At 37.6% G+C, this 15,249-nt stretch overlaps 1 protein-coding gene and 1 non-coding gene across 5 annotated transcripts in view; both read left to right on the top strand.

Moving 5' to 3' along the window:
• The window catches only part of ARHGAP18 (Rho GTPase activating protein 18), a 156,526-nt gene extending 141,329 nt beyond the window's left edge, over window positions 1–15,197 (top strand). For 3 of the 4 annotated variants that reach the window (XM_049900518.1, XM_049900536.1, XM_049900527.1), the window contains exons 13-15: window positions 8,320–8,444; window positions 12,170–12,231; window positions 13,655–15,197. In XM_049900518.1, the coding sequence (XP_049756475.1) occupies window positions 8,320–8,444; window positions 12,170–12,231; window positions 13,655–13,746 (279 nt within the window). In that variant the 3' untranslated portion in view covers window positions 13,747–15,197. The remainder of the gene's footprint in view (window positions 1–8,319; window positions 8,445–12,169; window positions 12,232–13,654) is intronic. The other variant, XM_049900510.1, reaches the window with a different exon arrangement.
• Window positions 6,829–6,988, top strand: LOC126057904 (small nucleolar RNA SNORA57). The gene has a single exon (XR_007512983.1). It is a non-coding gene; the product is annotated as a small nucleolar RNA SNORA57 (small nucleolar RNA).
• Window positions 15,198–15,249: the final 52 nt, after the last annotated feature.

The following is a 15,249-nucleotide window of genomic DNA, read 5'->3' as shown; positions in this document are numbered from 1 at the left end:
GAAAATTTATTAAGGTAATATTTCCCAAAGTATTTTGTATGCTATTAATGTTAACTATATAATTGGGCAGGAGCTCTTGTGGTCCAGTGGTTAAAGTACTTGGCTGCTAACCTAAAGTTCTATGGTCCAGATCCACTAGCCACTCTGGGAGAGAAAGATGTGGCTGTCTGCTTCTGTGAAGCATTTATTTACAGCCTTGGAAACCCTATGGGTCAGTTCTACTCTGTCCTATAGGGTCGCTATGAGTCAGAATCGACTTGATAGTAGTGGGTTTGGTTTTGGTTTGTGTAATCGGGCATGCAGATTATTAAGACATGCTTGACTAGCTAAATTAATAGTTTAGGTTGTAAGGGACATATTCAATCTTCCTAATAAGACAAATGTTTTTAATGACCACAGCCTGTTGTTTGGTCCAAATGTGGAGGTACTTAAATACTAATGAGGCTTACCTGTTAATTACAGCAGGAAGAGACACTTGGTGAAAAATAACAAAATTGTAGATCATTAAAAATAGCTATTTTATGATAGCCTTTAACTTGTAATCTATCTCTCCCTCTTTCACACACACACACATACACACACACACATACACACCAGAACTCAGGTGGCTTGAAAGCAGATCTGCCATTAATGAATGTGACAAGTTGTTGCGTCTTTCTGGACCTCAGTTTCCTCGTAAAATGAGTAGGTAAGGCTAGATTAATACTACTTAATCATGAGTATGCAGTAGAGGATCTGTAGTATTATTCAAAAAAGAAAAAAAATACATGACTGGGCCACTCCCTGGATTCACTGAAGCAGAATCTCCCAGGATAGGTCTGGACCTATGCCTTTTATAAAAACTGTAAGAGTGATTTTTTTTTTTTTTTTTCCTGTGTGGTAGGTCTGTATAATGTGTGTATACATACACACACACATTTAATTTTATTATAGAATTTTTCTAACATGCACAAAAATAAAATAGTATATGAACCCCCATATTCCTATCGCCACTAAAACATTCTTTTTGGATCTTGTTTCTTCTTCTACTCACCCCCATGTTTTTTTCTTTTCATATTTTTGAGCAACCACAGATATCCTATCATTTTACCCATTAAAGTACACAGGCACAGTTGCCATCAAGTCGATTCCGACTCACAATGACCTTATGCTATGTGTTTTAGAGTAAAACTGCACATGGGGTTTTCAGTGGCTATGACCTTTTGGAAGTAGATTGCCAAGGCTTTCTTTTAAGGTGGCTCTAGGTTAATTTGAATTGTTAATCTTTTGGTTGGTAGCGGAGCACACAACTGTTTGTGCCACTCAGGGCACTAAATACCTCAGATTACATCTCTTATTATTTAAGGTCTAGAGATGGCTTTGAAGAGCATCTGGTTATGAATTGCTGAATCATTCCAGCCTTCAGGATCCATTGTAGACGTAGATTTATATGATTTTTCTCCTTGTGTCATCCAGACTCACCTCTCAGTGAAAGAAAGCTTGTGCATTTCTGAGAGACTGTGTGCACAGGGTGTGGGCTCTGTGAGATTCTGTGAAATATGCCAAGCTGATAGCCCATCTCATCTCATGAGTAGAGGGAACAGAAGCTCTCTCTCATATGGTTGACTTCATGGTTAACTCAAGAGGATCTAGTGTCACACCCTTAATGTACAGATGAGAAACTCAAGTTTTAGAGCACTTACACGACTTGGCAAAAGTTCCAAAATGATCTTGTAACATTTTAAGATACCTCTTGGTGCCATAGGAGTCCTGGTGGCGCAGTGGATAAGCGTTCAGCTGCTGAGAGGGCAGAGGTTTGAACCCACCAGGCGCCCTATGGGAGAAAGACGTGACAGTCTGCTTCTGTAAAGATTACAGCCTTGGAAACCCTATGATACCGTTCTACTCTGTCCTGTATAGTCACTATGAGACGGAATTGACTTGATGGCAATGGGTTTGGTTGTTTGGGGGTTGGTGCTACTGTAAGAACCCTGGAGTTGTCAGCAGTGCGTGTAGGCTCTGGTGGTTTGTAGCTGGGATTGTCTTTAGTCACAGCTCTATTTAGAATTATATTGCTGGTTTCATTTAACAGCTCTGACCCTGGAGCATCATTGCAGGTATTGTTTCAACCATCTGCTCCAGGACAAGGAGCAGTGTCTGGATTTAATTGGGAGCCCCATGTGGAAAATCAAATTACAATATCAAGCATAAAACCCTGTTTCTTTTAAAGACATTCTCTGATTTTTTTTATGGTGCATAAAATGATGCAATATTAAAGAAAAAAATCAGAACTTCACTGTAAATTAAATGTCTATTAACTATGGAAATAATTTAAGGTGCTTCTTTCAAATTCTCTGAATCTGTGAACTGGGTAATAGTTTAAGGCATTTGGATAACAAAGGCCCAGTTATAGTCAGAACATAGACAGTTCCAGATATTGGAGAATTCCTTCTATATGTCCACCTTCCAGGATTTTTGGCTCAGACTAGGGTGATGAATATGCCATTTTAGTTTAAGATACCTTGCTAAAATGTCCTTGTTTAATTGCAAAATATATCTTATATCTGGGCTTCTTTTTTGAAAGCTGTATTTCCAATTTGCCCTTTTGGCCATAAAAAAGTTTTTCTGTAGTATTAAAGACCCCAGTTTTACATTTAAATTAGCTTTTAATGAAAAACTAGAATAAAGTAGTCTGTATCTTCTAAAGGTCTAATGAGGATTTAAATTTCTCATCTCCAGAGTGTAAAAATATGAGCAATGCGGTGTTTTATCTGCACCTTATAAAGAAGACTAAAATCCTTGTTTATTTAACTGAAAAATGAGAAATAAAATCAGATTTAAAAAAATATTACTTTAATTCAATATATAAAGCATGGGAAGACCATATGAGATAGTTTTCTGTTATAGTAGTCTTTGCATGGATAAGAAATTGTAACATTTTTTAAGTTGTAAACCCCTTTGTGACTAAAGATTAATGGTGTGTTAGTTAACTACTGCTCTTCTCTAACCCTGCTGCACATTGTATGGCTTCATTTCACAAGCACAGCAAAAAAAAAAAAAAAGAATATAGGGAACAAAGTCACAGCTGTTAGATAACAAAATGAGAAATAAGAAAGTTTATAAAGATTATACTTTGTATTATTCACTTATTATTATGGCTTAAGTTGAGAACAGACTGGCTTAATGATCAGACATGTTGTATCTTTTGAAAGCTTAGCAGATCAGTGCAGTTAGTATCCTAATAGCTTTAGTATTTGATACAGCATGATTTTGAAGCTTAGTGGTGGTTGTCATACACCATTTAAACAAGAACTTTGGAATCGCTTATTGTTTACTATTTTTATGGAAGTATCATTTGGCCACCTTGTCAAGATACCCAGCAGAAACTTTCCATAAACAACTTCTGAACTCTTGGTCTTTAACAATTACATCTACTGGTTAAGCTAATTTTTTTCTACAAAGGAAAAGAGTGTGGTAGATTCATGTGGAGTTAGACTGTCAATCTGTATGTTGTTGTGAGAATTCAGACGTGTTGATTAACCCAGAAATAAATAGGCTAGGAATTGTTCCTATCCTGTGAACACACATCCAGGCATACACATCCACTAGAATACAAGTTCCCAAGTTGTCAGGGGATGTGGTGAGTCAGCCTGGTGTTCATCTAGGAAGATGCCATGTGGAAGCTGTTGACCTAATTAAAGGCTTTTCAAGGACATTAATATTCCATTTCTATGTGAAATGAGTCAAGGCTTTCACACTTTGTAGCTTGGGTAGGGTTAAAGCTGAGTCAGAGCTGGCCCAGCCTCGTCCCCTGCTCTTTGAGGGAAAGGGATGAGGGTACTGTTTAACCTCACAGCCATAAAGAAGCTGTGGGAAAATACTCATGTTACTCCTCTTATGTTGGCAAAAGCCAGCCCCTGGGCCCCACAATATGGCAGTTATCTGACCTTTCACACATACATGCATAAGAACTCTAAATGCTCTAAGAAGCTTATATTTAGAACTCTTTTCTTTCAAGCTCTGTCAGAAAGACCCTGAATAGTGCTGTCCCCACTGAACTCAACGCCGTGTGTTATGAGGAACATGGCTGTACTTTCTGTATTTACGATCCTGAGCTGATCTACAAAGCGGAGGCCTGTGGCCATATTATTTGAGGCCTTCAGCTGTTCATGAGATGTTGGGGGGTGGGGAGTGGGATGGTGGAAATGGCTGTATCTTTAAGCAGGTGCACGCTCATGTTGGTAAACCTGACTTTTCTCCTTGGCTCACTGCAGTAGTAAATGACTGCACTATCTCTTCTAGCATCTTTTGTTCCTTTCCTCCACTCTCTTTCCCTTCCTGTTTTTTGTCATTAATAGAGGGAATACCATGTGATAGAAGCAACTTAACTTTTTTTTCTTTTAATCAGTGTTCTTAGATGATACTTTTTTGCCTTTAAGCAAATAAACATTGGTATATTATATATACTTTTAGTCTAGAAAAAATTTATTAGCCTTAGCATACAATTTTTAGTGAGAAATATTTTTGAGTGGTTCATTTAATCAATAAACATCAGTGGGTGGCTACAGATAATAATTGACGGATGTAACTAGCATACAAGTATGGTTATCATATGTTAGGATACTTCTCATAAAGAGGCTCAGAAGTTTATGAAAGTCAGTAGAAGGAGGAAATTCCGTTTAACACTGGGGATCATGGAAGGTTTCGTGGAGTTTGAGGTATTTGACATGGACCTTAGAGAATGGGCAGCAGGAGGATATTTCAGATGGGGAGAAGAACGTATACAAATATAGGAAAGCATGGAGTGGTTTTAGGAAATTATGACTCCTTTTTTTTTTTTTTTTTTTGCCCAAACAGTAGAATGTGTCACAAGGAACAGTGGGATAAAAAGGCAGAAAACAGACTATAGCTGGCATATCCCTGAACTCTTCATGATAACATATTATTTTTCTGCATCATTTTGGTTTTATAACTCAAATTTATTGTGTACCTTCTATATAAAACTTAACCATAGCATCCTACCTCATTTTTAAATGTCAGCGTAGATTTGCCTGTCTTTTTTGATATTCTGGGACTAGTTAAAACATAATTATGGGAACAATTTCTGTCACTATTACTTTCATCAGAAAATACCTATGTGTAAGTGTGTTTGGCACTCTGACTTGATCAGGTTTTTCTAACTTTAACACCAGCATAAAGTATATGGTTCTCTGAAAACCCCAGCCTGCCATTCAGGGCCCTCCACAATATAATAATAATAACAACTAAAAGAATACAAAACACCAGTATCCATTGTCTTTCCTGAGTGGATAAGATGGGTTGGTGGGCATTATGCATACAAACTCAATTCTTTGAGCATTGCTGTCGTGGACTGAATTGTGTCCCCCAAAAAAGTATCAACTTGGTTAGGCCATGATTCCCAGTATTGTGTGGTTGTCCTTCATTCTGTGATTGTAATTTTATGTTAAAGAGGAATAGGGTGGGATTGTAACACCCTTACTAGGTCACATCCCTGATGCAATGTAAAGGGAGTTTCCCTGGAGTGTGGCCTGCACCACCTTTTATCTTACAAGAGATAAAAGGAAAGGGAAGCAAACAGAGAGTGGGGACCTCATACCACCAAGAAAGCAGCACCAGGAGCAGAGCACATCCTTTGGACCTGGGGTTCCTGCATGGAGAAGCTCCTAGTCCAGGGGAAGATTGATGATAAGGACCTTTCTCCACAGTGGACAGAGAGAGAAAGCCTTCCCTTGGAGCTAACACCCTGAATTTGGACTTTTAGCCTACTAGACTGTGAGAAAATAAATTTCTCTCTGTTAAAGCCATCCACTTGTGGTATTCCTGTTATAGCAGCACTAGGTGACTAAGACAATTTCTATTACAGTTTTTACTCTGACATTTGTCTGTGCTGCTTTATTGTTTTCCACTTCCTGTGAGGAAACAGGTGAGGCCAGGTCAGCAGGTAGAATAACCACAGCAAGATATAAGCTAGAGATTAAATCCAAGGGTTAAGTTCCTGTAGCATAGTCCCTCAGTTACAAGATATGCCATTGATTTAATAATTGCTTTGAAAGGAAAAAGGTAACAGTACTACCACATGAAATGCACATCTTTTGTAAGAAGCAACAGTGTTGCAAATGAAATTAAAGTCTGTTACAGAATCAAGACCCTAGAGGCAAGGTCAAGTTCAGAGACTAGACTAAGGTATTAGGCCAAATCACGTGGCCCAGAAAGTAGAAGTCACAAAGCCAAGCCAAGGGCCCAGACTGGACAGTAGAGATGAGGCAGGACTTGAAGAGGCTGGGCACAAATTGGAATCAGGATTAAGTTTAACCTAATGCACCCAGAAAGAGAGGTTAGAACACTAAAAAGGCAGTCCTTCATCCAGCAGAATCAGGAGTGTTAAGGGCTGGAGATCCTTTTATCTGTCTGTGGGTAAGTACGCAGCGTGGCTCTTCACTGAATGGGCAGGTGAGGACTAGCAGGTGAGGGCCACGCCTGGTCCATGGCTGAATTTCTGATTGGTGGCGGGCCTTCTGGGGTCTCCTGGCAGGTGTGACAGGCATTTGTAGTTCATCGAGGAGAAAGCCATGGTCTCACATAACCTCTTGCTCCCTGTACAGCCTTACACAGTGTAGCTTCTTTTCTTTCCCCTTCCACACTTAATCTCAGATATTACTGAAAAGGAATTTTAAACCTTTTGAGAGCACATATGTTTCTTTGCAGCCTGATTCTAAAGTCGTGTTATTTTTGTTGAACTTTGAAAGAAACCAGATTAGCTTTCCAAGGTGGTCACTTAGTGAGTGTGAGCTTCAGTGGAGGCTGGGAGGGGGCGCTGAGCAGGCAGACCATCTTTTTCTTGGTAGGGATGGAGGGAGGTGGGCATTGAGTGTGCTGTCCGGGTCCCCTTTATATACAGAAGCAGATGATAAGGGCTCCGGTCACCTCGGTGTCGTGTGGTCAGAAGCTTCCCAGTCCAGTGGTTGTATCTTCAAGTGCAGGGACAAGGGACCAAAACAACAAAAAAAGAAGATATTAAATTAATGATATCCACCAGCCGCTCCTTGGAAACCCTGTGTGGCAGTTCTACTCCGTCCTATAGGGTCGCTATGAGTCAGCATCGATTCCACCTTGACAGGTGTGGGTGATGTATCTGTGCTTTATGTAAAACCAAAAAACTCATTGCCATCAAGTCGATTCACACTCAGAAAAAAAAATAATAATAATAATAATTCAAGACCACCGTGTACATTAAAAAAAAAAATCCAAACTCAGTACTCTTGAGTCCATTTCAACTCATAGTGACCCCATAGGTTTTCCAGGGCTGTAACCTCTAGGTAAGCAGGCTGCCACATTTTCCTCCTGCAGAGCTGCTGGTGGTTTTGAAACCCTGACCTTTTGGTTAGCGATCAAGAGCCGTAACCACTGCACCACCAGGTACACATAAGATCTGATATTGTGGGCACAAAAATAATACTGTGAGGTAAAAAACTTGTGTTGTATTTATCTACTAGTTAAGTAGGCCTAGCACAGTGCCTGGTCTGCAGTAATTGCTTTAGACCATTTTGGTTGAATTAAGCAAGGGATTGTCTTTGTAGTGTTTAGAGCATCATCCCTAAACTTCATTTGTGCATGCTGTTTGTTCTAGGGTCTGTTTAAGACATACGCTTATAGATAATAAACTAGCATTTATTTTCACAGAACTAATATTTCAAATGCTGTAGCTGACATTTTGATATTACTAACCTCAAGATCTTTCATGATATCCCCAAAGCACAGATAAAATGTACTTATCATCCATGGGCAAAGGGCTTAAAATTGGTCAAAAGTGTAAGATCATTAACCAAATGGACAGCAGACATAAAACACATATATTAGAAAAGTGTATTTCATTTTTTAGACTTGCAAGGAATAAAAAATAATTTTTGTGAAATTTTGTGAATATGTGGGAAGATTTTTTAAATGCATACGTTGTGATAGCCCATGAAGCCCCTTCTTTCTGATTCAGTTTCATAAATTGCTGCATGAAGAAGCACCCTCTAGTAGATAATACTCAGAAATCAGCACTTAATACGGCAGTAATGGTTATGGCTGTCATTCTTTACATCTTTAAAAATAATTAAGCATTACTGCATGGGCATTATAAAGTTCCCCTATCACCATTAAGAGGATATTTGAGGTTTGATGTAATTTAGCAAATTACATTATACAGTAGTTAAGGTTTTTATGTAGTGAAGTAAAAGGCGGAGTAGTTAAGCATACTTACCATATAATGCATTGCACAGAGTTACATGTTCCAGCTGCCGCCAGCTTTGTTCCAGTGTCATTATTGCTTTGCAGGCTGACGTTCCTCAGGGAGTGATTCGAGTGCAAGCTCCCCATCTTTCGAAAGTTTCCATGGCAATACAGCTAACTGAAGAACTAAAAGCCAGTGATGTTCTTGCCAGGTTTCTCAGCCAAGAAAGGTAGAGGCCTGTTTCTGTTTTAATTATTTCATGGTGTAAACTCACTTTCTGCCTCCCCCGTGACCCTCCCCCCCACCTTTTTTTAAAGTACGGAATGGTGTGAAGTACTTAAAAAATGTGTCTTCCCAGCAGAAAAAGAAGAACAGACTTAATGAAACCCTTGGAATGAGTTGAGCTTCTTTGATGTAGTTTGTTTTTACGTTGAACCTGTTTCAAGCAGGATGTCTAAGGATTCCTTCACTGGGCCTGCAATGCACTTGGCACATGAGACCACTCAGTATTCTTTCCAGAATATGTTGATTGGAGGTTAATTACTGTTTGTAAGCTGTTAACAAATTACTGATGATGGTACAGTAGGATTCAAACAAACTGATACAAAAACACAACTTTTTCTGTTAAGGATAATGAATAAAAAGTAATGCACACATACACAAAGTAAGAGCAAAATCTAGTAGAAGGTGTAAAGGACTGAGAGAGGACACCAGTCTCTGGGGCACTGAGGTACAAGAGCAGGGCTCACCACCCTCTGTAGAGACAACCAAGACTTTCATCTCTATTCTGGGGCTCATGGAGCCGTGGAGTCCTTTGAAAGCCAGGGGCTTCCTTCTCATGATACTAGAGTGTGTGCTTTCTAGGACATTTTTCAATATCTATTTATGAATTTTAGAGGGTCAAACAAATGTGTTGGGTTTTCAGTTTTTACCCTTTGAATTCTTACTATCAACTAAGGTCATATTTCTTAGTGCTTTCCTCCCCTACCAGCCTCCCCTCACCCCCTGAAATAAACTAGTCTAATTTTTTAAAAAGTCAGTGAAATCAGGGGTATCTTGGTTTATGAATACTCTGTTTTGGCCTTCCGTTGAGTTTAGGCCTTCAATAAAGTTTTCTGCTGAAACCTGTCTAATTTTAAAACAGTACCACAAGTATTGAATCTGTGCCTGTTTAAAGTCCTCTGCTAGGTGTTGGAATGGATATAAAAATTAATTTTAAAGTATCTTCCCTCAGGGTTTATAAATTCAGAGATGAGATGAATCTGTGCTGTTAACAGATGGTGGTGAAATGAAAGAGAAGCTGATTGGTAATATCGGGGCTTCTAGTGAGCCGTGATAAGTGCCCCTCTCCATAACCTCTGAAGTCAGCACCGTTAAAATGTCTGCTTTGCCGATAAGAAAACTGAGACTTCACAAGGTCACACATTTCAGAGATGGTGGGGCGGGATTCTAAATCTTTGGTTTCTGTTTCCAAAAGCAGCCCCTCCACACTGGCTACAGGGTATAGAGATCATCACAAATCTGGGAGCCATTGCTATAGCCTAAGAGTAGATGGATGGAATTTCTCAGGATTAAGTCCTGGGAGCAGTTGGAATTTCTCAGGATTAAGCTCTGGGAGTAGTTGGAATTTCTCGGATGTCTTTGCACTTGAAATGTCTCTCTGGTTAAACAAAGTCAGTCCATTTCCTCTCTATTCTTTGCCTTGACTTAGTAGATACCAACTCTATGCCATTCTTCCCTCCAGGGATGAGCGTGTACCTAAGGTCTGGCCCGTTTCAGTTCTAAGCAGGCTTTTCATGATAGACCCAGATATGTACACAGCATTTACTTTTGTGATCCAGGTGCTCAGGTGAACTCTGTACTTTGGTTTCTCTATGCTGATACTATAAGATGTAACTATGAGGTTGTACAATATATTCATGTAACTTTAATACTTAGGGTATAGCATGATACAATAGGAGAGATATTGTTATAGACAGCACCAGTACTTTCCATGTATTTGGATTTCCATTTACAATGGTGCTTTTATTAAAGCATTTGCTACCCCCTGGAGCTATATCTTCTCCTCTACTTCCTCCCTTTCCCTCATCCTACTCAACCCTAAGCTACCTGCTCTGGTAAATTTCCCCCTCCATTTGCATCTTTTCTTCCCAATCCTCGGCCTTTTTCTTTATGCTTGGGGAGGCTGGAGATACATCATCTGTATTCAAATCCCAGTGCTGCCTTAGTCTAATTTTTATAATCTCTTTAATTCTCAAGTTTTTAATCTGTAAAAGGGAACCATAATAGAACCTACCTTATAGTTTTGTGATAATTAACTAGAAAACAGACTGTGAAGCACTTAGCATCATCTGTCTGGGCCACATAGTAAGTGAAGTCCTCAATAAATGCAAATATATTTTTTTCATCCACCACCTTCTCAAGCTTTTCCCACTTAGATTACACCAGTGGGGAGGCAGTGGGAAACCCTATTTCCCTCCATTCTTTTCCTCCCCAACTTTCTCCAATGAAGCCAATGAATGCATGCATGACGTAAAAAGTAAGTGTACAATAAATTCTACATTCATTCCCCAGTCTCTGGTAAAGTCTTTGATTATGGATTTGTTGATTACTACCATGCAAAGGCTTGTATCTACCAGAAAATTCAGTTTAGCTTTCTTTAAAGTGGAGTAATAACATAGACACTTGAGAAGTAATCTGAGGACAATTCCTGGCTTGATTTTTTTTTTTTTAATCAAGTCTCCCAAAACATCCAAATTTGTTTTCATAGAGACAATGACTTTTTTTATGCTTATGGTTTATTGCGTTATTTCCTCTTTTACAAGTAAAAATAATAATTTTTTTTTAATTTGAAAAATAAATATAAACTGGTTTGGAATCAAACCGAGTTGACTCTTGGTTAGAATACGACTCAGTAGGTGAGAGCTTACGTGTGAGGTTATGGGTATATATACATATACACAGTCCTAAGTGTCTACTGGGTCAAGGACATCAGAGTGGATAAAGCTGTAGAACCAGATGATCATAAAATTGGATGGATATCGATCAGGAGAGCTTCTACTGTACTGTATTTTTCTTAGCCACTTGAATAAGAGTTGGACCTTGTTTTCTCTTAATTCCAGAGAGCATATGGTCAGGACCTTGTATGAGTGGTTTATGAAACTTTCCATGCATCACAATCTACTACAGAGCGTTTTTAAAGCAAATTCTCATGCTTTATCCTAGACAGATTAAATCAGAATCCCTAAAGCTCTAGATTTGAATTTTTAGCAGGCTTGCCAGGAAATCTTTATACAGAAAGTTTTGAAAGCCACTGAACTCTACTAATTTTTACTGTTTTAACCTAGTTTCTGGAAGAGTTTTTTTTCTGAAGACAGTAAATTTGTAAATACATTTCACTTGTTGCAATCTTCATAATAAGTGTTTACTTCTCTGAGTGTATGCACCTCCCACATTTCAACATCCAACACAAAGAGGGTTATGAACCATGTCTTCCTATTTACATCCATCTGGTACACCATATACACCATTAGAGTTGTCAGCACTGCAAACACATTATAAATACTGACTGAATAAATGCAAGGTGAAAACTAAGGTGGAAACATTTCTTTTTATAGTTTTATGAGGACCCTCTTGGCCTTTATGCAAAGTAGATGATCATATTAATAATTTTAATGGAAAGAAAAATGTTACTTTTCCTTTTAACTTTATAAATTTAGATACTTACTTTTTGCCTTCAGCTCTATGATTCAATTTGCCTTAATTTACAGGTGTGACGTTTTTATTAGTTATTAGGCACATTTAACAGATGGGAAAATACAAATGTGCTGATAATTACAGTGTGTCTAAGTTGTGCATTTTCTATGCAAGTTGGAATTCCCCAAGCACATTAAAGTGATTTACTCAAAAGCTCTGTGATGGTAGAACTAATCTATTTATTTTTGTCCCTAATAGTGGGGTTGCCCAGACTCTCAAGAAAGGGGAAGTTTTTTTGTATGAAATTGGAGGAAATATTGGTAAGCGCAAATTTTTCTATTACATTTTGTATGCTGATTTGACATTACCAATGGTTATTATTTATGTCTTTGGAGGAAAAAAGGAAATTAGAAGTAAAACATATAAAAATGTAACAATCTATAGATAGGTGATGAAACTGTAGATTTAATGGTCTGGCCTTTTTCCTCAGGCTCTATTTGAGCTCCCTCTGCACAAATGACTATGTTCAACTTTTGCAAAGGCAAGTTCCCTCTAAAAGGAATTACTTCTCGAATGGTTAATGATGCAAGTTTTTCAAAACTACTTTCTTATACGCTTAAGTCACATCATAATTAAGGAAGTGCTAGAGCTTATTTAAGGCCAAGATAACACTTTTACCGTGATGCAATACTAGATATTTTGTAAAAGCAGAAATTACTTTTGCCTTAAGTTGATTTCCTACTAAATAATGTATATACGTTGGTAACTTAGGAAATACAAATAGAATAAATGAATAAATTTTGACCAGGATTTAACTTTTTTTTTGCCCATTTGAAATTATCATCATAGTGGATCTTAATATCTCTTTTTTAAATTTAAAGTAAACTGGCTTCTCACTCTTTTTTTTTTTTTTTGGACTCTTGAACATGGTAATGGTGATATTGTCATGAAACAATGTTAAAGTCAAAATAGCGTTGAAAATATTTTAAGATAAGTTTTGTAGAATCCCCCCCCCCCCGACCCCAGGACTTAAAAATGTTAGTAAATATTGAAAGCTGAATACAGGATTGTGAAGGCTCCTTCTTAAAATTCAAATAAACTGTAATGACATGAGTAACCTGAAATTGTTAACTCTATTAGTAAAGATTGTTTAAATATTTATGTATTTTATTTTTCATTTTGCTATTAGATTTTGAGAACTTAGTGTGATTTCTTATTTAGATGGATTCAAAACTGTTGCCATTCTTAATAAAGGTGAATAAACTTTTAAGAAATTGTTGAAAAGCCCATTACCCAAAGTATTTTCTAATTCACTGCCATTGAGTCAATTCTGACTCATCGTGACCCTATAGAACAGAGTAGAACTGTCCCATAGGGTTTCCAAGGCTGCAGTCTTTACAGAAGCAGACTGCCGCATCTTTTTCCCAGGGAGCAGCTAGTGGGTTTGAAACAGTGATCTTTCAGTTAGCAGCTGAGCGCTTTAACCACTGCACCATACACTGCCAGGAGTCCTTAAAGTATTTTCTACTTTATGAATTAATTTTAAACCTGTTCATTTAGAGAAAGACTTCTAAATTGACTTTTCTAATGTTTTGACCAAGTTCTACAGTATTATTACAGGAAATGAGAAAGGATGAGAAGTATTTTGAAGTCTAGGACAGCAGGGATAAACCATTAGGCTTAAGTTTCAAAACCACATTCCAATTTACCCACAATTAAGCTGATAAAATGTCTCTCTAATAGGGGAACGCTGCCTTGATGATGACACTTACATGAAGGACTTATATCAGCTCAACCCAAATGCTGAGTGGGTTATAAAGTCAAAGTCATCATAGAAGACTTAACAAGCTGCCGATAACCACGAGGACTTACTTAATAATACTTGCTGGCTCAAGATTGTAAATAAAAGAAATGGCAGGACTCTTTTATTGTTCAAATGTACCCCACTATTAAAATGTGACACCCAAACCTTAAAAAATGATAGCTTTGTGCTGCTGCCAGAATTGCTGATTTTATTATTATTATTATTAGAACACCAGTATCTCTGGAGTGAGAAGAGAGGGACTCACTTGGCTTTTGGACTATTTACTTGTACTCTGTGAAATGTGCCCAGATGTGACATCGTTTTTTCCTCATTTGAAAATAAACTCTCTTCCCTCTCACTTTTTTTTCAAAATAGCATATTCTGTAATATATGCTGTCTCACTGTCCCTCTTCCTCATCTCTCCATTCCACCAGTGAGGTTTGCTTTGACCAAAAAGTCTTCCTCCTAATAACAAATATCAGGTGTGGCAGGCTGTTAAGCCAGCACACCTTAAAGTACACCGAATTCAATAGTATTCCTGTCACTGTAGAATGTTAATGTTCATCTCTTTGAAGTGTTTCTTCAGACAGGAACACCCTCCTCCTTCCCGCTGTCTCAGATGAGATGATTGGGATCTTTTTCAGCTCATCTGACATAGGTTCACAGAACTGTATCTGCTGTCAAGAAAATAGAACTGTCAGAAACTGCCAATTATTACTGAACCCTAAAATACTTCTATATGAAGCATAAATAAACGGTATCTATGTGGAATAACTGGATTACGGATATTAAGAGAGTGAAAGCCAAATCACTTAGTGTATGCTCTTCTCTTCTAAATGGAGTTTAAAAAGTCGTAGCTGGCTTTACTGATTGTCATAGTAGCTCTATAAATATGCATCATAGTATAATTCAGTAGTGGTTAGAGAAAGTGTTCTACTTAAAGAGGGATTTTTTTTTTTTAACTCATACATAAGTCTACCAGAAGGGTTATTCTTCTGAGTCAGACACAGTCTCATATGAATAAGCTTTTGTTGGTGTACTTATTTAAATAATCAGAACAGATTTATTAAAATGCCATGAAAAGTACTCTTCCCAGGGATTTTAATGCACAAACCATATTGTGACAGGAGATGAGCCTCTGTTCTGTAAATAAGAGGAATGAAATGAGATAGAAATGTTAAATATTTTATGAGTTTCGAGTGTAGTAAATAAAAAAAAAAATTAGTAAATAAAAGGTGATGTAAATTCATGCTATACAAGCTGTGTTTATGATACTTTTAGTAGTACTTTAGGAAAAATTATACATTCTCAGATGCTCCTGATGTCACTCTCATTAGGGGGAAAAATGCTGTTAATGAGAACAATCGTAAATTTTTAGCGTATAATTACAAGAGCAGCCTGTGGATATGACCACTTAAGTAACTTGGTCGTGGTTAGTGCCATTGCTTTTTTTTTTATTTAAAGAGAAATTTTGTAATTAAAAGCATTTTTCTAAATTATCTTCTCTTGGAATTATTACTTTTAATCCTATGTG

This window comes from Elephas maximus, chromosome 1, assembly GCF_024166365.1.
Source record: "Elephas maximus indicus isolate mEleMax1 chromosome 1, mEleMax1 primary haplotype, whole genome shotgun sequence".
NCBI classification, from domain to species: domain Eukaryota; kingdom Metazoa; phylum Chordata; class Mammalia; order Proboscidea; family Elephantidae; genus Elephas; species Elephas maximus.
Note: the sequence above shows the minus strand (reverse complement) of the source record. Positions and strands in the feature narration are given on the sequence as shown.